The 23,885-nt window shown below is 39.1% G+C and overlaps 2 protein-coding genes across 2 annotated transcripts in view; one reads left to right on the forward strand and one right to left on the reverse strand.

Annotated features, from left to right (window-relative positions):
• atg5 (ATG5 autophagy related 5 homolog (S. cerevisiae)) overlaps window positions 1-17,376 on the reverse strand; it is a 41,243-nt gene extending 23,867 nt beyond the window's left edge. The window contains exons 1-6 of the mRNA XM_084727523.1: window positions 17,224-17,376; window positions 16,622-16,790; window positions 14,187-14,314; window positions 12,209-12,287; window positions 10,905-11,067; window positions 5,991-6,085 (exon numbers count right to left, since the gene is read on the reverse strand). Coding sequence (XP_084583649.1) covers window positions 5,991-6,085; window positions 10,905-11,067; window positions 12,209-12,287; window positions 14,187-14,314; window positions 16,622-16,729 — 573 coding nt within the window. The 5' untranslated portion in view covers window positions 16,730-16,790; window positions 17,224-17,376. The remainder of the gene's footprint in view (window positions 1-5,990; window positions 6,086-10,904; window positions 11,068-12,208; window positions 12,288-14,186; window positions 14,315-16,621; window positions 16,791-17,223) is intronic.
• A 415-nt stretch (window positions 17,377-17,791) lies between these two features.
• On the forward strand, window positions 17,792-23,157 carry dctn3 (dynactin 3 (p22)). The gene is made up of 7 exons (XM_084727525.1): window positions 17,792-17,968; window positions 19,772-19,856; window positions 20,435-20,521; window positions 20,826-20,909; window positions 21,348-21,406; window positions 21,505-21,564; window positions 22,211-23,157. Exons 1-7 carry the CDS (start codon window positions 17,867-17,869, stop codon window positions 22,295-22,297), a joined length of 564 nt encoding a protein of 187 aa, XP_084583651.1. The 5' UTR covers window positions 17,792-17,866; the 3' UTR covers window positions 22,298-23,157.
• Window positions 23,158-23,885: the final 728 nt, after the last annotated feature.

A 23,885-nucleotide genomic window follows, 5' to 3' on the forward strand; every position in this document is an offset into this window, starting at 1 on the left:
GAGACACTTTCTTTTCAGCTGGCGTGACACCTTAGCTGGCACAGCAGCAGCACATGGCGCCACAAAGAGAGCGAGGTGTCATTAGGACTAAGGTGAAAAGAGATGGCCCGCTCTCGCTGAGTGAAAAGAACAGCGGAACTCAAGACGTCGCCTAATTGATGGAGGGGATTCAATCTGCCTAATTGATGGTAAAACAATGGATGGGGGGTACAGCACCGTCAATCAATAGGAGTTTCCGTGAATCGAGAGGGGTGAGAGAAAGCGTTTCCACTGAACTCTGAGACCATCCATTCGTAAATTAAAATTCCAACCTCAACTTTAGCAGTCCTCATTTTCTCAGAGCTTGAAATGCACACCCGTAGAGCAGAAACTCCATCAAGGGACGCTGAATTGAATTCTAAATTATTTATCGCTCAAGTGTTGCACGCTAGGTTGATCTGTTGTACTTCATTCAGAAAGCTGCATATTTTAGTTCTAATCAGAATTATTTCTCAGCTCCACCAAGTTAGCAGAAGGACCAGCTCTTCTAAACTTAATAGACAATTTAGAGGCTATGAATTTATTTATTTATTTTTTGGCTATGAAGTTATTAGCGATGCTTCTAAGACAAACACGTCAAACTCAAGGCCAGCGGGCCAGCCAAATCAGCCCAGCCATTCATGAAGGGAGTTTTTCAAGCGCTGCATGATTAAAGTGTGCAACGTCTTCTGTCCCTCTACTTTATGAGGATGTTTTAATTTAACTATTATCATTAGATACCTATAGTGGTATTTAGCCATGCAGTTTTATCTGCCCAGGTTTGGAGATATACATTTCTCACAGATTGCTTCCTCCACCTCGACACTCACTACATTTTTTTTTTTGTACCAAAGAAATACCTTAGTTTCTATGAAATTTGTTGACAGCATGTTCTGCAGATTATCCTGGAGATACTCCACTGCTAAAAGTCATCCTCATTTAATCCATATAACTATATACAGCGTACCATGTTTCATACGGATGTTACACTGTGGACATAAGACGTGCAGAACACCTGTCTGGACGGCATGGATTGCAAAAATTGAGGAGAAGAGAGAAAATATTATTGGATGCAATTTAAGCAACAAAAATATTTGAACACTGATAAACACTGATAATAATAAATTATTATTCTAAAAAGGAAAGTAAAGGTACCTTGGGCGAACCGACTTTAAAGCAATACTGAAACAAACCAAAGACATGACTCTGCATGACTCTGCATGATGATGTACCAATCAGCTAGATATATGGACATCAGAACAAAAAAATCCAGTAAAAGCCTGTCAGTAGCAGACTGATTACAAAACATGAAGGTTTTCCATCGGCAGTCATGGTTCAAACAGAAACCATTACTGTAAAGGCATCAGGCATGTCACCTGTCGCCTTTGGCATGATCTGTTTCCAACATTCCCCTGTTTTGTAATCGTCTGTGTAGTCACCACCTCCCCCTCAAACAGTCAGCCATTACAAGATATCTGGGAGGCAGTAAACATGCAGGCAGCTTCCACAGCACCACAACACAGGGTCGGTTGGAGGTGGACTGCCTGCTCTTGCATCGGGGGTTCATGAGTAAGCGCTGAGTCACGGAGCAGGAACAGAGAGGTGTACCTGTAGAGCAACAATGTAAGCGGTCTTTAAAAAAAGAGGATAGTAATTTTCACTTTCCGCGCAGCGAGACGGTCGGCCCCCTCCGGCTCTTTGAATCACACAATGGCGTCACTGCTGGAGCAGGAATATGCACTGGCAGCCAAACAAGTCCCACTGCCAGCCGGAGCAAAAGGCGCGGCAGGCGGATGCGCACATTCACACACAACAACACACACACAAAACGGAAGCAACCAAATTGACAAAGACAAATGTATGAACTGGACAACACACAAACAGAAGCTTGTAAAGACAGATGAATATGTGCACATGAAAACATGTATAAAGAAATATAGAGGCACTTTGGAAACAATGTAAAGTAAGGTAGAGGGAGATTATTCATTAGCTTTATCTAAATCAAACATCACAGCTCTATGTAGATAATATAAAACAGAAAAACATTTAAAAAATAACTTAAAAGAAAATAAAAGTTGCCAATTTGAGCTTACAGCTTACTAAGAATTAATATCTTAGATTTAAGTCAGGCCAAGAAAAGTGGTTAAATTATTTTCAACCTTGGCACACACTGGCACACACTGACGCACACACACACACGTGCGCGCGCGCACACACACACACACACACACACACACACACACACACACACACACACACACACACACACACACACACAAATGTGTCGTCCATGCCAATGAGGTGTCCTCGTCTCCATGAGGAGCACAGGCCAGACGGAAATGAGCCCTCTGTTATTTGGACTGAGTGTTGTCATTAATTCTGTCTGCATCAAACACAGCACATGTTATTTACACTAAAGACCACAATCTGGCTTTGAAGGACTCTGACCATGTGTGTGTGTGTGTCTGTGTGTGTGTGTGTGTGTGTGTGTGTGTGTGTGGGAGCAAGGGGGGGGATCTTTCCTCTGTGTAATGCAGTCTCCTGTTAAGTCACCACAGTGACTTTGGAGTGCCAAACAGCTTTGTTCTGCTCAGCGTTTCTGCACCTTTTTTCAATCTCTTCAGTCTGTTTTCAACTGTCATCGTTGGGTTTGGTCAAATCGTGTTTGGTCTTGTCACAAACTCCAAAGCAACGACATCTTCTCCATAAAGTTGCGACACATTTTTAAACTTTTCACAGAATTCAAGTTGTCTTCTTGATTTTAGGTCTTGTCTGTGTTGTTTTTTTAATGTGACGTGGGGCTCTTTGATTAAACGATAAGTCCAGTTTATTAACAACTGGGTTCTTTTTCTTCGTTTTGACCACCACTGCTAGCAGCAATATTAAGATTGAACTCTCTAAGTTAAATGTTGAGAGTATGGGTGTGTGGTGACATCTCAAAAAGGTTAGTTGAAGGCCAGGGATCTGCAATGTTTATTATCAAAAGAGCCATTTTTGCCACACCCCAAAAAAATCTGTCTAGAAGCCACAATTGTTAAATTCTCTCTCTTCCTCCGAGATGTTTCCTTTGTTGGATATAACGTCCATTCACTGTGTAAACAATGGGCAAAATAATTTCCCTATTAGTCATCTAAAGTGAATTAATGAAAGATGTCTGCCCCCTATGTTTCCTCACCTGTGTGTTTTTTCTCTTTTCTTTTCATTTTTGATGTTTTTCTCAAAAATGATGTTTTTGGTTCTTTTATATAGTTTGCATGATTTTGAAATATTGCTCCCTGCTTTGTCTTCCTTTATAGTCTGTGATTGCATATAAAAAGAAAATGAGTTATGTTGAAAAGGCCTTGTAAATCAGAATGACAAATGATTCGTCTCAATAAAAAAAAAACATCCATAGCTAGCCTAGAGAGACTTGAGACTAGCCACCAGCAAAATCTGGGATAAGACGCCGAGCCAGAGATGTAGGGACATTTTAGTTTCATGAGATATTTTTAAAAATTCACTCAGTGTATAAGCTACACACTTTTACAGTCAGAGAATGACAATAACAAAAAACATTTTGCACAAATCCTAAACTTCTGTGGACACTCATAAGGAACTTTTGCACAGTGAAAGTAGTGGCAAAAGGCCACAGAAAAGTGCCATTAAGAGTATTTTCAAGATCATCTTGAACAGATGTTGTTTCCACCCTTTTCCTTTCCAGGCCTTCTTTAGTTGTAAATATTTAGGAGTTTGTAAGATGAAAACCACACCACCTCCAAAACAATCCAGACTTTTCATGAATGATGCTTATTTTCTCCAATATGTTGAGGTTGTTACAGGCTTTGATGCTCCAATTGTCATGAAACCAACTAAGCTCATAAATGGCCGTGGAAACTTTCAATTCAGCCATGAAAAACACCCAAAACTGGAACGGTCTGGGTTTCTTCTACCCGCCAGCAGTTACATGGTTTTTACGGCTGCGACAAGTGCATGTCTGAGAGGGCGGGTCGTTGGAAAGACTGCATGTTTCAGTCGGCCACTTTAAAGAGTTATGTTTTATGACTAAACACAAGAATGTTTCTGTGTAAGTGTAAATTTGCTTATTTACGCATTGAAGATGTGAAAGTAAAAACAAAAGCATTTATGAGCTTTTTGAATTTCATGCAAAACAGTCGTTCTCGGCAGTGATTGACAGCTGTAACCCGCCCTTGCTGTTGTGTAAAATGAAATGCAGCCATATGTGAAGCCCAGCACGTCTCATTAAAAACTTGACACGCTCAATAATAAATTATGACAGTGGGAAATCACCAGCAGTCACAGCAGATATGATGACGGAAAAATATGCTTAGTAGGAAAGTTCACTCTTGCAACTAACCATTACATTGAAGTCCTGTTCTGCTCTGAACATCTACAAATCTCTTTCTGTTTCATGTCACTCCGCTCAGTCATTTGAAGCCATATCTATTTTCTGGTTCGCTCTCTCCTCCATTTTCTTATATTTTCCAAACGTGTCTTGACGGGCCCTGACGTTTTAATTCCTTCACAGGACTCAGCAACAGTGAGGGGGGCTTTCTGATTGCTGTGATTTGGGATGGGCTAAATGCACGCACATTCAGCCACTAGACTCAAAGCAGACTGTCAACATGTTTTTGTTGCAGAGATCCAGATGTTTTCCAAATCTTCATTTCCTTGACTGGATTGGACGAGACACTTGTGTCCAGAAGATTAAAAGGACTTTGAATTCCGTTTAATTACATTGTTGCTTAAGATGATTCTTTCACAATGCCAAGTGCTATTGAAAAAGAACAACTTTTTCAGTCATTATGCGCAATCTTGAACCATTCCGATCCGAGTTGTCAAATTAATTCTCCACACTTTTCCAGCCTTTCCTAATCTGCATAGAAACCCCCAACATTTGACTCAAAGCATGGCACTTTTCCCCCACTGTCTGGCTCGCAGCATGCTAATGTTTTCCAGGCAAGAATCAACCGCTTATTCATCCCCTCTTCTTTCTTTTTTTGTCCTCCGAAGGGAAATTTCACCTGAGTCAGGATTAAGCTGTGGAGGTTTGGCGGAAACACCCGACCTGAGGCCGCTTGTCTGCCTACGCCTCCTGATCCGGGACTGAACCCTGAGGTTCGCCCACTGGCTCATCTTGGCTTCATGAAATCACACACAAAACGGAGGAGAGTCATGGGTATCAAATATACAGAAACTGTGATTAACCTCCAAAGCACCAGGGCAAAGCGTGGTCCCGCACGGCTCTGATAGACACGGTTCGGTTTTATGAGATTTTGGAGGCTTATTTTATCAGATGGAAAACAAAAAACAACTGTTTAAGAGTGAAGTAACACAAGTTCAAAAACGAAAACAACAAAAAAAGCAGCTGGGTCTCAGACACTTACTCATGTTGGTTTAAGGTGGGTATTATGTCAGGCATGAACGCACTGTAGGTTGTTTTTTTTAGATATAGAGGATAACTCAGATAAAACAACAGACTATTATTGTTTTTTTTTCTGAGTTATGAGAATGACAAGTGAAGGTCACAGACTCCTTAGCAGCACAATATTTTGAATGATATTTTGACTGTCTGCAGGTGTGTGTGGGTGCCAGGAGTGGCACAAATTACTCATCGTGGTCCATAGACTGAACAGGAATGATAAACTGGATTTTTATATGTTAAAATAAAGAGAGGAAACAGTCCTTTTAATCACTTTTTATCTCCCAGCTGCAGTTTGAACAGAGCATGAGTGTAAGGACAAAGCGAGCCAGTGTCTAGTTGGAGGTGATTTCCCCGCTAAGGCAACACAGAGGGATTGTCAAACAGCCATCTGGCTACATCTGCTGGGCTGACTGGCAAACTTCAGCTTTACTCTCAGGAGTACAAAGAATCAAAATTTACTGTCCAAACTAAAAATGACATTATAAGGTCATTGCAGAAGGGGGAAAAGTCTGTTGTTTTTAGGGTTTGTTGGTGTGTTTGTGTGTGTTACCTGGTATATCCTAAAAGGGATGTATCTGAAGCCTCCCTCCTCGGTGGGATATTCCATCAGCTTCCTGTTCATGGCCCAGAACTGGTCAAACTTATCTGTGACAACACAAATACACACGGGTCAGCTATTTAAACATGTTGATTTAATAAAATATTCATCTTCCTTTGTCCGGCATGCATCAAATGAAGGATATAAATGCAGAAAAAAATCAGGATGATTCTTCTGGATGCTGACTGCTGGCAATGTCACAAGCACCAATACTTTGGTACCAAGTCAATGCCAAAGTTCTGAAAACGTAATGGTACTCATGCTTCATTACATCTAATATCGCAAATTATTAGAGTTGTATACGGAAGTAAAGGGAGGAATAATAATTTTGCAAAAACCAGTATGCAAATGGTGCCATTGAACTTTTCAAACTTAACAAGGAAACACTTCCAACTTCCAAAATGTTATCCTTGTTAACACACAACATTTGGAGCAACTAAACTCTAAGGGCTATAATGTTTAGGCTAACGTAACGTAACCAGCTCACAGTAGTACTCCTTACAGTTAAGTCTGCAAGCTGTCTGGTCTGCCACCTGTCAGTATTTTGAAACTACTGCTTGCACTCCGAGTTCAAGTTACATTCAGAGTTCAGCAACAAAAATCAGTTTTGCACTCCATTACTTTCCAGACATGGTAAAATGTTCCCCTGGCAGTGTTTTGCATCAGGTTTAGTAAGTCCTTTGTCCTAGAAGCTCAGAGTTCAAGTAGCAAAGACAGAATAGCAATGGCTAAATTTTATTTTATTTTTTACCATGGTATTGACTTGGGTGTCGAGAATGATGGAATTTCACTGTTTTTGGTATCGATTACTAAATTTCTGGTAGCCATGCGTACCGGATATGGGTGCATTTCAACAAGGTCATCTGCTGGATGTGGACTCTCCATATACTCAACAGAAAAAGAGACAATTGATTTTCAGCTTATCTGAAAATAACTGTTAACATTTGCCCAAAACTCAGGAATCATATTCACAATAGTATCAAAAAAGTACCCTGGTGTCTTTAGGATTAACCATGCTATAAAAGCATTTTCAGATTTCTCAAAACCGGGGAAAGAGATTATCCACATTATCAATATGACACCAGGACAGAATGAAGTTCACAAGGGCAAACACGCGAATGCGATACTCCAGAAACCTACCAGAATACTAGTGCACACATACTCAGTTCTGATACATCCTCAAAAGTTGACATGGATAAGCTGCAATACATGACGAACAGGCTTTCCAGGAAATGTGCTTTAAGGGGGTTTCCACTTGTTTCATGTTTTGGACACTACTCAGTAAACACATTTCATAGTTCAAATGACCAATTTGCAACACTTATTTGTGCCATTTAAGTAGTTCATGCACTTCATACTTCATGTACTTCACTTGAAGCAGTTTGGCTTATTTGAAGTTGATGTACTTGCACGATATCTGCGATCTTGGGTTGTATCCATATGGCTGAATGTATTTATTGTAAGTAACTTTGGATAAAAGCCAATAAATGTAATGTAATGTAGCATAATCTTATTTACTTTCCTGAATGTGTTTTAGACCCGGTAAGGTAGTAGCTTCTAAGTTAAATGTTTTAGTTAACTGTGTGTTTGGTTGCCTTGGAGGATGATAGTGATGCGATTAAAAAAATTTGCAGTGTGATGTTATGGAGAATGATGGCAGGATAGATTATGTGTGCAGTGTGAGATCATTTACGAGATACTAGAAACGTCTTTTAGCTTTGAGAAACACCCATATCTGTAAACCTCCACCCCTCACACGGCGAGAACAGGTCAGAAGCCAGTGATGAAGAAGCAGCTTCACTGGGGACGGTTCAGCAAGCCGGGTCCTCACTGAGACACGAGCTTGCTCAGCATGTGCTGGTTTCAAACCCTCCACCTCCCCTCGACTCTCGCTTTCACATGAACCACCTGAAAACCTTCTGTTTTCTCTCTCCTGGATGAAAGTATGAGCCATCCTTGTTTCTCTTTCTCTGTTTCTGGTCTCTTTTGGATGTGAAAGTTTTGGGTTTAGAACAGGTTTCATCTCTCACTTTCATGTGTGCCAGGTACCTCCAACTTTTTGGGTTAGTTCACAAGTGCCGTCTGTTTCTGTGTTTGTAGTTACAAACAGTTTCAGTGAGAGAAAACAGCATGACCCACACCCTAAACTTTTCAAAACAGTTTATAGCATCAGCTAGTAGCCCCTGTCTCCAAAACCAGAATCAGATTCACTTTATTGATCCCCAGGGGGAACTGTGTTATGTTACGGTTTCTCCAACCAAGACTAGAAATATATAAGCATAGAGAATTATAAGAAAACAGACAAATAGAAATATAAAGAAGAGAAAAAAATGAATGCTTTTATCTTTCTGGTTCTCTTCTTCTCTAGATTTGTCTCTTGATTAGTTTCAGGGGAAAGTGGAAGAGAGATAAGCAGCTGATGTTCTGTGGGTTTGTCTGCAAACCTGTGCACAGTTTTGACAGTTACGTGAAGTACTAACCACAAATTAACAAATTAGTTTTCTGGTCTTTATTTGCATTGCAATTAGTTTACTTTCCTGTCAACTGCGTGTTTACTTTCACAAACAGCAGCGCTTGCTGTCTTAATTTGAGAGCCAGTGGTGTTCATTATTTGAGGATTTACAGTACATTATATAGTAAATTAGGAAAAATATAGATACTTCTGACATTATCAAGCAGGAGCTGGTGCAGCTTGATAAACTACATTAGCATCATCCTACATAAAACACTGTATGAAAAAACCTCTTCCATAATACTAAATGCATAATCTCCATTTTCAGCATTTTACCACACAAACAGATTCAGTATGATGACAATATATTCAAATAAATGTTTAAGTCAACTTGAGACATTCATGAATGAATAATGTTGACATAATAAATAACTATTATCTGTTACATGGCTTGTTCATAAGATGATGGATAACATGTTTTAAACAAATAGTTTTAATGCTAATGTTAACATTTGTATCATTTTAAGTTGACTTTTGCTTCTTCATTTTAAAGGTCCAGTTTGTGAGATTCATGGGGATTTACTGGCAGGATTTGGAAGAAATGGAATATGATATTCATAAGTATGTTTTCATTAGTGTAAAATTACCTGAAAATAACAACTGTTGTGTTTCTTTTACCTTAGAATGAGCCCTTGTATCTACAGAAAGAGCGGGTCCTCTTTCATGGAAGATTGATCGATTGATCGCTTGATTATTGATCAAAAATAGCTGTTGCTGTTTGCTATAAAATATTAGAAATTGATGAAAAATGTTGATCAATGTTTCCCAAAGCTCAAGGTGATGTCCTCAAATGTCTTATTTTGCCTACAACTCAAAAATATTCAGTTTACTGTCATAAGGGACTGAATAAACCAGAAATTATTCACATTTAAGAAGCTGAAATCAGACAATTTTGACTTTTTTTCCTTTAAAAAAATCACTCAAGCCAATTAATTGATTATCAAAACAGTTAGTGATTAATTTAATAATCAATTAATCATTGCAGGGCCTTTTGTGTTTTCATAAGTTTCATAGCCACCATTGGTTCTCCTCCTACACCTTTGGAAGGGAAGACGGAGATGAGGTGTTTAGAATCTGCAAGTTCACCGCTAGACATCACTTACTCGTAAAAATCGAGTCAAGTCAACATTTTTTTTTTTTCTGTGTTGCTTTTTAGTCCAATACCAAAAATCACAATTTGTTTCAGGGGGCTTTACAACCTATACACTGTGCAACACCCCCTGTCCTGTAGACCCTCAAAAGAGTAAAGAAAAACTCCCTACAAAAAACTTTTAGCAGGGAAAAAAATAGAAGAAACTTCAGGGAGAACCCCAGGATGGACACACTGGTCCTTTAAAGGTGTCACCATAGGTATGGGAATTTTTCACAATTTCGACATGTCACACTCACTAAAAGATTGATTAATCACAAAAACTAACCAACAGATTAATAAATAATGAAAATAATTGTTGGTTGCAAACCTATTAATATATAACATTATTCAATAATTCAAAAAAGGGTTATTATGTCCAAATAATTGATGCAAAAGCAGGACAGGCATGACAATTACAGATCAAAACAAGGTGACATATTCTGGTTCAGAGGGACAGCGACATCACTGGTGGCTCAGGTGTTAACTGTTGCCTTGTCTGATCAACTTGACCTGCGGTGATTCCAAGAATCTCACGCCATGTGTTGGGTTTTGCTTTTCAAAGGCAAGCACAAACCCCGAACTTGGGAGTCCACCCCCTCCCCCCGCGCCGCCCTCCCACATCACAAGCTTCATTGAATCAGCCCCACTGCCCCGGCTGCACCTACACAAACCACCACAATCGCAAGCCAACAGCCAATGGGAAATCAACCTGTCTGGACAGATGGGTGGAAACGGAAAAGGAAGCTGGTGGGTGGGAGATGCTTCGGAAGTGGTGGCTTCAAAGACTGCCATCAGACTAAAGAGAGATTTGTAAGCGTGACTGTGTGTGTGTCTGTGTGTAGGAACATGTATGAATCTATTTGGATATGTTCTTTGAAGTCCGTGAAAGCACCACATCTAAAAATGAATAAATCTTTTGCCAAACAACTCAAATATATGCGTGATTGTTTGTGTGCGCTTACATTATGTGCATGTATATGTATGTGTGTGCAAACGTGTTAATCTACATGTAGGTGTATGAACTGCAGGGAGATAACATGTGTGCATCTGAGCGTTAATGAGTGAATGTGTGTCACTTCCCCGACAGCTGCTTGTGGTCTTTCTTCTTTGAAATGTGCGTGTGTGCATTTGTCTCTCTGCCCTCCTCACCTTTTAGCATGCACATTCACAGCTGCTGAAAGAAACGTGTGTGTGTGTGTGTTTGTGTGTGTGCCTTCCTTACCGTTCTGCAGGCCCATCCACAGCTGTTTGTGGTCTTTCTTCTGCATGTCGTTGACAACTTGGCTCTTGTGTTTGAGGGCGTCGGCCTCCTTGATGCTGGACATGAAGTGAGCCTCGATCACGGAGCTGGACGGGCAGTGGAGCAGGTCACGATCTGGAAAATTCTGACAGATGCACGAGACCATCATTTTATTTAGAGCTACATTATTGTTTTTGGTCACTAGGACACTAGTGCTCTGTTTTGGTGCACCAACTTGCAATGAAAATATCTGGCTCTTTAGCTGCTAGATGTTCCAGTTTCCTCATCTGCTGGTTAAGAACTTTGTTTGTCTGTTTGGTGCTGGGCAGAGAGTGTACAGCTTATCAGAGCTATCAGAGATAGCTGAAAATAGCTGCCCACTGCTACTGAAAACAGAGCTGGTGAGAGCGCTGAGACTGAAACAAATGTGCCATAAAATCTGTGGACGGCAAAAAAGCTGCAGAAGTAGTGATGATTCTCTGTGGGTTTCTTCATATTTGAGGTTACATGTTTAATTTGTTTATATACAACTATTCACTAGTGGAGCGACTTTGTGGGTGTTTACATCTTAAGCACAGAGACAGTTAGCTATTATTAAAGCTATTATTTTTAAAAAGTTACTTTAAAAAAGTCTCTTTTAAAGTTTAGAGAATTTAGTCAAACTGAATAAAAAAAATAAATGCAACATTTTGTTTTTTAAAGCTATAATATCTAACATTTCTGCATTGAAATGTCTAAAATTGCCAGACCTGTGTTATATATATTTCTGGCAATGGTCAAACCTAGGGAAATTCATAATATATTCATGGTAATGGTGCATTTCCTGCAGCCATTGTTAGCTCGTTGCTACAACTTCTGCCAAAACACAGGCTACACCGGATACGTCAGAGAGTGAGGAAGGAAGTCGGCTAATGTGACTAACGTGAATAAAATTTTACCTTGTCCATGTCAGATAGATTTTCTTGAACTATGATGGATGTTTAAAAGTGAAGAAAAAAACTCCTGTGATCCCACGCTACCTTACAACATCACACATCTTTTGGTTATCATTTCAATGCGAGTCTCCAAGCAGCAGAATTTACATATTGTGTGTGTAAAACAACAAGCTGCGTCTATAGTAGGATTGCAAATTGTCTTTTTCCTGTATTTCATAAATAATGCATCTTTTCCACTTGTGAAAACTAAAAGCCTAATGTGGGGAAAAACAGGTCAGACATACTGTAAATGTCCAGCACATTGGTACTGTACTTTTTATCAAATCTCACCTTTCAAAAAAAGTCTCTCACCTTAAAGTGCACAGTGATGCTCCAGGGTAAGACAGTGTTGGAGGCATGTAGGTCAAACAGAACTCCAATTGGATAGTGCCTGGAAACCAAAAAAACAAACAGAAAATAATGTTACTGGTGGCTGCTATCAGCTCCACATCTCAGTTCCCAGGACTCAGAAACTGGTGTCACCACCATTATTCTTCACTGGAAAATCTTTCAACTAACCGACTGAAAAAACAGTTTTATGAGACATAGCAGAGCCTGAAAACAGCATATGACCTCCAAATTAAAAGCTGTGTATCCGTTTTGGAAAAATGTCAATAAAATTTATTGATCAGTTTTTAAAAGGGATAATTTCATTCTAACATACTGTTTATAGAACAGGTCTACGTTTCACTGTTCAAGAAAACAGAGTTTGTGTTCGTTTTTTTGTCGTGATCTGATGTTGTTGAGTCCAGTTTTCTCTAGATGCAGTGTGTGAACTTAAGGAGACAGTTTACATTTCACTCTACCATTTCTATTTGTCACTTCCTGTGTTTGGAATAGGATTTCAGTCAAGAGGGAATGACTTCTTTTCTTTATCACAGCCTCAAATCCGATGAGTGTATTTTTTAAGGAATTTTAATGGTCAATCACACACACTAATCATGTTAGTCATTTAGTTCTAGTTTCCTTGAAGCCAACACACCAAATCTGTAATTTACAAAATGCCAGAACTAATGACAATCTCCCATTAGAGACCCTGAAGTAATGTCTTATAATTGTAAGAAAAAAAACCCAATTTAAAATAGAAAAAGAAAAAGAAGCCTAACATCATATTTGAGTGTCTGAAAACAGTTAACATTTGGATATTTTTACATGATAACAAAAAATTAAATGATTATGAAGACTAACATTCCTACGTTTTCTCTCGTGTGTTATTCTCATGTTACTGGAACTTTGGATGCTGCTGTGAACCAGGCTCTTCATCATACGTGTTGCAATACTGACACCTTGTGGCTGAACTTTGTGTCTGCAGTCTGTTCACCGGCTGTGCTGCTGATCTCAGCAGACGTGCAGATTAGAAACTAAATAATTGGCCACGGTTAATACCAACTGAATTTACTCTGCTGGCTGTGGATGATTGGACTTCAGATTGATGGGCTTTCTGGCACTGCAGGTGGTGTGAGTACACTGCTACGGTTCTGACTGTGTACGGCATTTCTCAGAGAATGTGGATGTTTACTTGAGGCAGTACAACAAGATACACAATGGGGAGAGTAACAGTTTTAGGGACTAGAAACGTAATTTATTTTCAAACTGACTCTTGTGTTCATCGCTGGTTGTCTTTTTTGGGGCGATCTTTTAGGGTGATTTATTGTCATTTTATTTTGCTAATTAAATGCTCTACCTCCAAAGTAAGAGGCTGTAATTCAGCATCACAGTACACAATCACTGACCAGGAGAACAAGTGAAAGGCAAACAGCCTCTACTTGAGAATATTTCCAGAAACCACAATGTTTTTGTTGTTGTTGTTGTTTTCCAATGAGTTAACAAGACATTTAAACTTGTCCTAATTCAGTAAAATACACACAGATGCACAAATATATCATCAATCACAGGTTGCTGGGCTGACAGTGACCAGTAGGAAAATTTTAACACATTGCCCAACCCTAGCTATCACCCAGTTACATTACACTACACTAATCCAGTTCCAATATGGTGAAGATTTATATCATGGGAGGGAGTGGCGGGGTGAGACACTGAAGGAATTTTCTACAAGAGTGATGAGAAAAAATAAAAAAATACATATTCTTAATGAGAAGAGAACACCATTCTAATGAAAATGAGTATAGTACACACTAAACATGCTACATTGCTCTTCTAATATTCATTTGGCATATATATGCAAGCTAACAAATTTGAAAATCTACCATGGCACCAGCTCACACACACCCCACCTTGTTCCCTCTGAATGAACCATTTAAATCAATAAATCTAAAGATTGCTCTCTCACCATTTGAGTGGCGTCCCTTCATACTCAAACCACATCTCCTCCACGTCCTCGGCCCTCATCACTTTGAGGAAGTGCTTCTTCACCTTGTCTGTAACCAGAGTCAGGTAGCTCACCCTGGGTAACAGCAGCTGGGAGAGCCAACAGTATAGAGGAAGAGACACATCATTAATTCCGACATAAAAAGAGGCTATGGCCACGCAACTGGGGAACTGTGTTTATGTCGTTTTATTCACTGTGATTGAAAGCTGCAAGTAGGTTTGCAGTGGAAGTAGCTGTACAAGATGTGTTCATTTAAAAGTATGAGAATGTTGCTGAGTAGTTCTTCAAAATGCTCTGTGTTGTATTTGCTATCAACAATCTCCACCATCATAAGAAAAAAACACAAGTTGACCAATCAAAGTTTTTTTCAATCTCCTCATGGAATCTATGTAGCCTCTGAAATTTATTCCATAATAAATAAATAAATCTCTTAATGCACCAAAATAAACCACACTCAAGAGACCAGACCAAGGAAAAAGAAAAAAAACAAAACAAACATTATTGCAGTTTATCTCTGGTGTGGTTCCTGTTCACACTAACTTTCTATAAATGAACCAGAGACATAAACATAACGTTACACAGGCTGACAGTTTTGGCAATTGTCACCCTGCATCATCAGGGGCTCATGAAGAAATAACTCATTTTTAACATATTTTGTATTATTTGAATGTAAATTGACTGCATATTATGAATAATAAGTAACAGGTAGAGACAGGATGCAAAAAGAGGTGTGTTGCGTAGTACCTGTTCAGGGCTTATTGCTGTGGGGTCACTGTCTTACACTTTTTAATTTAATTAATTCAATTCAGTTCAGTTTCAGTTTCAGTTCAGTGTATATGGTGTAGGATACAAGCACAGCAGTTTTAATACCCTTTGACCTATTAATCAGGAAAAATACTCACAATGATGTGCATACATGTTACAATGGTTACCAAATGATTCGCAGAACAAACTTCAGGATCAGTAGATGGATTTGTTTATAGTTCAGCTTTCCAGAAAATCATATCTCCTTTTATAAAATCTTGTGGTTAGTTCACTTGCTCACATACAAATAATCAACACCAGAGTGTGCTTGAAAGTGGGCCAAGACCCTCATTTTCAAGCAGTCTTGGTCTTGGTTGTTTGGTCCACACCAGAGTTTCGACTTACAGCTTTTACACCAGCCCAAACAAACCACACTAACTGGGAAAATGCACCAGGGTTTGTTTTACCCGAACCAAGCAGGTTAGGTGTGAAGCTCCCCGGAACTAGAACAAATGTGCAAGCGTGTTTTGAGATTTTAAGGACAAGGACGTATTATGAGGAGCAACATGCCTTAAGTGAAACTGAAAAGCTCCTTTCTCTTGTATGTACATAGAAAGCCACACTGTGATAAATGAATAAACACTGCCTATGACACTGCTCTTGTATTTGACCAGTAGGAGTAACTTTTCAGCTGCTGATGAAACTCTGCTGATGAAAAGATCGGGGGCAGTGTTTTGAGTTTTCCTAAACATAAAGTAATCTGGTGAGTGTCTGTATTCATTCTTACATACTTATGTTAGTCACAAAGCTGTAGGCTGAGAGGTGAGTCACTTATCACTGGTGGCATCAGGGTTGCCAGGTCTGCGGTTTTATCACAGAATTGGACTACTTTTGAAGTGTTGCCTTAGGTTGTTTTTTTTTTTTCGACCGCAGGTTGGGCAGACCTATTTTGTGTGTAAATAACATCTATGAATTAAGATCCATATTTTGAACGAAATTATGTTTACACCAAAATCCTATCTAACTGACTCACGGCCACATCAGCATATATGCAAATGCAAATACATGCTTATTTGTTGTAAGTACATGATTAAATAGCATGATAAGGCATATGGGTTGCAATCAGGTATTGCATTAGTGCAATTATTGCATACAGTAATTGTATATAAAGTAAAAAGCAGTACATGTATATTGTCCAGGCAAGCAGGGAAGAAGAGAAGACAAAGAAATAGAGGAGAAACTGAAAAGACAAAGCAACAGGTTAGTTTGTGTTCACAGCTATATTTTACTTATGATAATATCTTGTATGCAATTACACAAGGACATTTTAGGACAAAGGTGAGAGAACTGATTGGGGAGAACTGTTGTTAATGGTGGCACACTTGACAGTTATGGCGTTGAGGCGTGAGTTCTGGTATTGGACTGGTTTTTGTGCTGGTTGTATTTGCCGTTGTGTTGGTTTCTGTGCTGGTTTTATTTGCTGTTGGCCTGGTTTTGGGCTGGATTTGAGTAGCTACTTGGCTGTTTTTGTGCTGGTTTTGAGTGGCTATTTGGCTGGTTTTGTCACACAGACCTGGCAACCCTGTGTGGCATGCAAAAGCAGTAGCTTCGCGTTTTGCAGTCGTGTAAAGTCAGAAAGTAGTTGCACTTACATAGTATGGCTCGGCCTCTCTCTCAGTAACCTCATCCTGGTTCAGAGTGAAGCAGGTGGGGATCCGACCGAACCAAACGTCTCTTAACACGTCCTTGTCATCTGCCATGCTGCTGCTCCCAGTGGTACATAAAGAATAAATTCCCCAAACACAGACTCCGAACTCCTTGCTGTCAACAACACGGCAGAGAAGACAGGTAAGCATTAATGAAACTTTTAGCAAGACATCCTCAAAACCACAATGAAGCAAGCAGTGCAACACATGCTAATAACACCTCAGATCTAGTATGTCACCTTTAAATAAGCCAGATATGTCTTTATTAATTAGCTAGGCGAGTTATTACTATGTTATAGCCCAGCAGAAGACAGCCACTCACCTGCTAGACCTGCAAACTAACTCCAAATCCTGTCAAACTACGCAGATATAATGCAGAAACTGACGTTAGCTTGAGGGCTAGGTAAGCTAACTTAGCTAGTGGAAACACACGAAAGAACTGTTTGCGATAGATAAATGTGCTTGATTCCTAGGTGCTAGTATTATTGTCCACAAAGAGAAATGTCTTGCGTGCATGGAAGAGAGAGTTATGTGAGGAATAACCTTACTTTTTATCGATGTTTTGCAGTCGCCTTGGATGGAAGAAGGGCCGTGACTGTCGGTGTTGTCATTCCCCTGCTGTCACCGGAAAAACAGCTGAAAAACCTATTCACTGCAAAACAGCGACCCCGAGCGGCAACTTAACGGCAATAACGAAAAAAACGTTTTAATCGACCCATATTTCTAAAATTATTGACACGTATGAATTAAAGGCAAAGTTTTGTTCATTAAAAACATATGTGACATGTTTAAGAGAGCCTGTAATTATGCACTGTCACAAAAAAACGAAACAAATTTGTAACGTTATTGTGACGCATCATCACTGTGCGACGGCGGTGATGAAGTGCACGGCCGTGTTTAGAAGGGAACTCCAGACCCACGAAAGATATCACGAGACTGATCATTTTAACTCAATACATGATCTTTTCTCACCCCTAACTATTTTTTTCTGTTCATAAACCTACACAAATTTTAACCACAGCGTTGTCACATCACAAAACATAATTAGTTTGTACAAGGTGCACAACAAAGAAACAACGCTCACAAATCTCGCGAGAGTCTCACAAATCAAGGGTTCCCTTCTAAACACGACCTCAGTGCTTTTATTACGGGGCTGTTTAGGTTCGGTTGCGTCCGTCACTAGCATCAAGAATGGATAAAAAATTGGAGACGGATAACCTGGAAATGCGTCTTCAGGCGCTGGAGAATCGGATATACGGCGAAAGAAGAATCAGAAGTGGAAAGCCCGTCAAGGTTCGCCCAGAATAATGTCTATTTTAATAAGTAAGGACCTAGTAACGCAGCTAGCAGAGCTAATGTTAGCTCTGTCAGTGGAATGAGTGAACGCCCTTTTTATTTGATGCTGTAAAGCGATTAATTAGAAAACTTTTCAATAGAAATTCTGACAACTGTTCGCTATGGTGTGAGGCAATAATGACTGTACTGTATTTACATAGCAGCTAAGCTGCTTCTAGGTTAGCTATTTAGTCGGTTAGCAATTTAGCTTGAACGTGGCTAATCAAAAAAAAAAAAAAAAAAAAAGACAGCAAATTGAACGCATAGGCTGTCGGTTATTAGGCCATAATTGTGTTTTGTGGATGTAATCAACAGTGCAGAACTATCAAATGATTGCATGTGTAATGCAGACACTGGGGGTAGGTTTAGCTAAACTAACTGTTACAGGTCTGCACAATATGGCAGAGAAAAACCATGTTGTCATTATTTTGACATTATTGACAAATGATGTGATTTTGATGTGATTCACGACTGTGGGAATGATAAGTCTTGAATCAATTTTTCACAGAATTTCACTGAAAAGCGTTAAATTCCTGACGATATGTGATTTTTGGAGATCTTCAATATCTTGGATATTGCATTGCATTTTGTGATTCTGATAATATTTCTGTCGGCTAATTGTGTAGACCTACCACATATCATACACAGCTATGCACTGCTCTGGCCGCCTCTGTAGTCATACAAAAGTGCTTTAGACTAGTTTCATATATTTGTACAGTGAGTATTGTTGGTTTTTGATCTGACAAATCAGACAATTTGAAGATGTCACTCTGGGTTCTGTGAACTTTTGATGCACAGTTCTTACCACCCCTTTCTTGACATATTATAGGTCACAGGCATACACAAATGGAAATGTGATGGGTGATACACAGTAGTCTCTGTTGAAGAAAATAATAATAACAATATAGATGTAATGGGCAACTAATTAAAAGTAAAAGTACACAGAACTACAACTCACAGTTTAATACTATAGTTAAATTAACTGAAGTCACTTGTTTCCAGGAGTTTAGGAAAAAACACTTATTGGTGTGAAACTCTGGGGTTAACACTAACAGGGACGAGAATAAGCACCAGCCACCAGCCAAATGCTGGTAAAATATGCAAGTGCTGGTAGATTTGCTTCACTCACCAGCCAAAAAACAAGGTAAATGTATTAAGTGGCTGATAAAAGTTGAACATTTGTTAACCATTTGGCTGGTGGACAAAAAGTTAATTTTGCACCCAGCTTTGGACTGATGTAATAATAGTAAGTAATAATCTTAAGTGTGTGTATTTTGTAGAACTTTTGTGTAAAAACATGGTATGATCCATGGTATGAGCCACTGACTGGGGCGTCTCATCACAGCATCATATGATGTGAGGAACACTTTTAGCTAACAAAGGGGCATTGAAGTGGATTTTTTTTTCCTGGGGTAGAGAAAGGGCTTGTTCATAAATGTCTTGCTTAAGAAGTGTTTTTAAGTTTATCATAGTTTGCTTAAGTTTACTTAAAAATTTAGATGAGAATTTAACATATTGTTAAATTTACATATTGTTAAATTCTCATCTTCCCTTTCAAGGTAAACCTAAAGTCAAATCAGAGAAGTAGACTTTTTCATTGCATTGCTACACACTGTAGCACACTGCTATACCCTTGAACCTAAGATTTCATGATTGTTATGTGTATAGTATTATATATTCAAAAAATGTCCAAATACATTAATTAAATACATTGTACTGAATCATGATAATGAAACCTAGTTGATGTTCTTTGTCCTGCAGTGTGCAGAGTCTTTGGCCAGGGTTCAGGCAGGTCTGACCAATACAGCAAACAAGAGGGAACGAGTAAAGATCCTGCACAAGAAGAGTGAGTCACACACTGCATTGCATGAGTCCTGACAGCCTGGATTCCAGGCTTTATTTTTTTGTTTTTCAAGTAGCCCGGAAAGGATACTACTTCACATTGATACAGTTACTCATATGTTGTATTGGGTAGAGTTTGCTGGGGTTGGGAGATATGTTAAAACACTTTTAACCGGCCATGGTCAGCCCAGAAACTGGTGACATATTTGTCTCTACCTCCCACCTCCTCCCGTCCTTCGGAGTCTCAATTGGGAGATGACTGCAAATGGCGTGTTCATTATGTTGCGTATGCTGTGTACATTCACTAAGCACAGTTAACAAAATAAACTCGCAGAGGGTCAAGAAATTAAACACTCACACTTTTTCTTTTAAAACAGAAAGATACAACTGTACTGTAAATATAATATTGATTTTTTTTTATTTGATTGTGTAGAGGGGGACATGAAACATTTGGTAAGGCAAGGGGTATGATATATTTTATATATTAATGTGGATCAGTGGTTCCAGCATTTTTTTTTCTGTGGTCAGATTTTAGACTGTGTTTGATGAGTGTCTGTATTTGTTGTTGTTGTGGTGGTGCAGTTGAGGACCTGCTGAAGTACCTGGACCCCCAGTTCACTGATTATATCACTGTACCGGACGCCATGAAACTGGAGTTCATTCTTGCTGGTAAGAACCAGGAAGAGATGAATCAAAAATAACATTTACTTATAACAGCAATCAAATTTATCACAGAGTGCATTTATTTTAGGCCTTTGTTATGTATTTATTTATATATTGTATACAAATCCAAGTAGTATTTGTAATTCTAATGTTTAATTAATGCTATACATGTGAAATTCAATGTTGCTATATTGCTTAGTTGCAAGTTATGACATAAACAAGACTTTAGTCTTGCAGAAGACTAAAAGGCCAAAAGGCAACTTACTCATTTCATACTAAATGCGATGCCGTTGTTCGTTTGTCTCCACAGAGGAGGACTTCCTGCTTTCCCAGGCTGCTTTGCTGGAGCAGGTCAGCAACTTGCAGCCACTGCTGGACAGCACCTACATCAGAGGTGAGTTTCACCGAGCAGGATAGTGAAAAAAAAAAAATCAAGGACAAACAAACATCTGTGCTGTGATTTTACTCTGACACAAAGTCCAAAATGTCACACACTTAGTTCAGCGTGTCATGAACAGCATTCGTTGTGACTGCTACAGTTTGCATCATTTTTAAGCCTATACTGGTTTTAGATTAAATATTGGATTTGTGTTTTTCCAGCTCCAGATGTGTCCCTGACTTCATGCTATAATTCCTGCTCTGCTTCAGTTGCATTTGGCAACAACCCCGATCATTCTGTTAGTTCTAAACAACATGGCAATATTTTGTCATGCTTTAGAGACAAATGAATGTAACTCAGTCATTCAGTGATGTAGTATTTTGGCATTTTACAGCTGCTGGAGGGAAAATACTTTAGTACTGTGTATTTACTGTGTGTTTGTGTTGTTCACAGATGTACCAGAACACGCCACCAAGCTGCAGCGCTTGTCACAGATTCACATCAAAGAGCAGGTAACCCCTCCTCGTTCGATCTATCTCCATCTGTCTCTTTGTGTCTCTTAAATATAAGAGTTTGTCTGTTGAGTCCTCCATGTTTGTCTCTTTTACAGGATCAAACTGAGACTCAGTCTCAGGAAGTGAAGAAGCTTTTTGAGGAATACAACAAAATGGTACATTTTTATTTTATTTGCTTATTTTTTCAGTGGAATAAAAAGTACAAAAAGTCACAGCATGATAATAGCATGATACCACAGTTATCACAATATTATAAAACAAAGAAAACAAGTTGAAAAAATGTCCACTGTTGAAGAACTCTGACGTGTGCAGCATTTCTGTTCATATAAAATGTGTTTTTTCCTTTTAGATTAAAGTGCTTCTGCTTTCCATCTTTACTAAAATAAAATCAAAGTAGCAGCCATGACCTAAGCATGCAAAAAATGAATTGTCTTTGGCGATGAATGCTTTAATTATTTGTGTACACCGGCAAAACAAAAGCAGTAGAGTCACTAGCAGTCTTTTTATACAACTAAATAAATAATTAACTATGTAATATCGTTGTATGTATTCTCACAGTCCAGTATGCTATTTAGACATTTTTTTAATTGTGATATCACAATATTCAATAGATTGTTACAATCTGAATAAATACTTCAATAATCAGTTTTCAACATGTCTTATAAACTGCTGAGGTTTTGGATTGTACAGCCACAGCAAATCAGAGAGAAATTTAGATTGCAGCTCAGGTTTTGTCAGGTGTAACATAAACTGTTGCTGGGACAAAGCTCCACCCACTGACCCCTGACCTCTGATTGGCAGATGTTCCTGCTGTCCAAGCAGTTCACCCAGTGGGACGAGACCCTGAGGAAGCTGGAGGAGGCCAAGGGCATTCGGCCTGTGGAGTAGCTACTGTCAGCACACACTGATGAGGATGGCGATGATGAAGAAGACCGCACTGTGGTGGGAGCTGTAGATCAGACAAGGGTTCCACATGTAGCTTGTTGTTCCCCGATAAGTTGGAACATTTCAATTTCAATGCAAGTTCAACAGTCTTGTTAAATAGATATTTTGTGCAGTAGTGGAGGGAAATAACCTCCATATTAATAACCACAAATCTGTATATTAAGATAACCTGCAAATATGTGGCCCTAGCAGGTAAACTGACCCACCACATCTTCAAACGTTTACAAAATGAACAGAGAAATTTGCATTGCATGAAGCACAGTGTCTGTTATTGTAGTTACAGACTGAGGTGTCTCTCAGCTGATGTACCAGTAATCCTGAACTACTCATACAGTCAAAGTTGAGATGTTGGGACTGGAGGAAATGTAAATGAGCTCTGTCTCACGTGACTCTTCATCAGCCATCTGAAGGAACTCGCTCCCATCGCGTCATGTGTGGCTCACGCAGCTCCCAGATGCTGCTGTTATTTATTTTCAGACAATAGAGCTGTTTATTCTCTCATATTTACTCAACTTGTAACACATTCCAACATCCCAACTGCAAGCCAGTCAAAAGACTTGTTTTCCTGCCCCTCACACACACACACACACACACACACACACACACACACACACACACACACACACATCCTCTTCAAGGCTTTAGATTTTCCTTCTGGATGCCTGACACATGACATGATTTGTAAAAACTTACATTAGCTTCATTATTCTTACCAGTATGCTGGTTTTGAATGTTATGTATGTGTCATGTGTCATTCGGCACGACTGCAGTTAATACAATAAATATTATTACTTTTTCTTTGACTATTCTGGTGTTTGATGTCTGTTATGTATCTATATTATTTTTAAAACTGCAGACTGATTCAAGGGTGTCTTTGTGTGTTAATGCAGGTAGCTTACTGGTGTAGACATATATATGTATATGCAGCATTTATTCTCTCCTGTCTTAATATATGTATGTATATATGATGTGATGGTAATGTGCTAAATGTTTGAGGATTTTCACGTATTCACCCCCGGAAAGGCCTGAAAAGTGATGTCAGGGGCAAAGAACGAACTGATAACGGTTGACAAAGATCGTCTATTGAAAAGATGCTTCAGTCGGTTCTCAATCTACAGCACGGGGTGCAAACTGTCATACATATAACTTCTCCATTTTGGTCTCATTTTGCGTTCACGTGACTGCGGGACAGCCGAAAAAACAGAATATGTTGCCAATTTAACAGTGTTGCATTCACGTTCTAATGGATTCGAAGAAATTAAAAACCAAAATTTGATGATTTTCGTTCAGGTCAAACAGGACTGCAACTGACTGATTAACACATTGTCAGTCAGAGAGTGAGGAGAGTAATTAAAATCAACTAGTGGTATGGCACCTCTTCAAATGTATTTCTTTGTGCTTTAAGCAACCTTGCAGATTTTTCGCAAAGTATAGAAAAAGCAAACCTTTGGAAAAAGCAGTGTGGCAAAGACCGACATTCTCGGTCGGTAATTATTATCATCTCAAGTTTAAAGTTGTCATGATTTATACT

This window comes from Lutjanus erythropterus, chromosome 9 (assembly GCF_056507025.1).
Source record: "Lutjanus erythropterus isolate fLutEry1 chromosome 9, fLutEry1.hap2, whole genome shotgun sequence".
In the NCBI taxonomy this organism is placed as follows: domain Eukaryota; kingdom Metazoa; phylum Chordata; class Actinopteri; order Lutjaniformes; family Lutjanidae; genus Lutjanus; species Lutjanus erythropterus.

Coding starts and splice junctions, on each gene's coding strand:
- dctn3 (XM_084727525.1), top strand. CDS start 17,867: ATGGATAAAAAATTGGAGACGGATAACCTGGAAATGCGTCTTCAGGCG. Junction 17,969..19,771: donor GAAGTGGAAAGCCCGTCAAG/GTTCGCCCAGAA, acceptor TTTGTCCTGCAG/TGTGCAGAGTCTTTGGCCAG. Junction 20,522..20,825: donor ACTGGAGTTCATTCTTGCTG/GTAAGAACCAGG, acceptor TTGTCTCCACAG/AGGAGGACTTCCTGCTTTCC.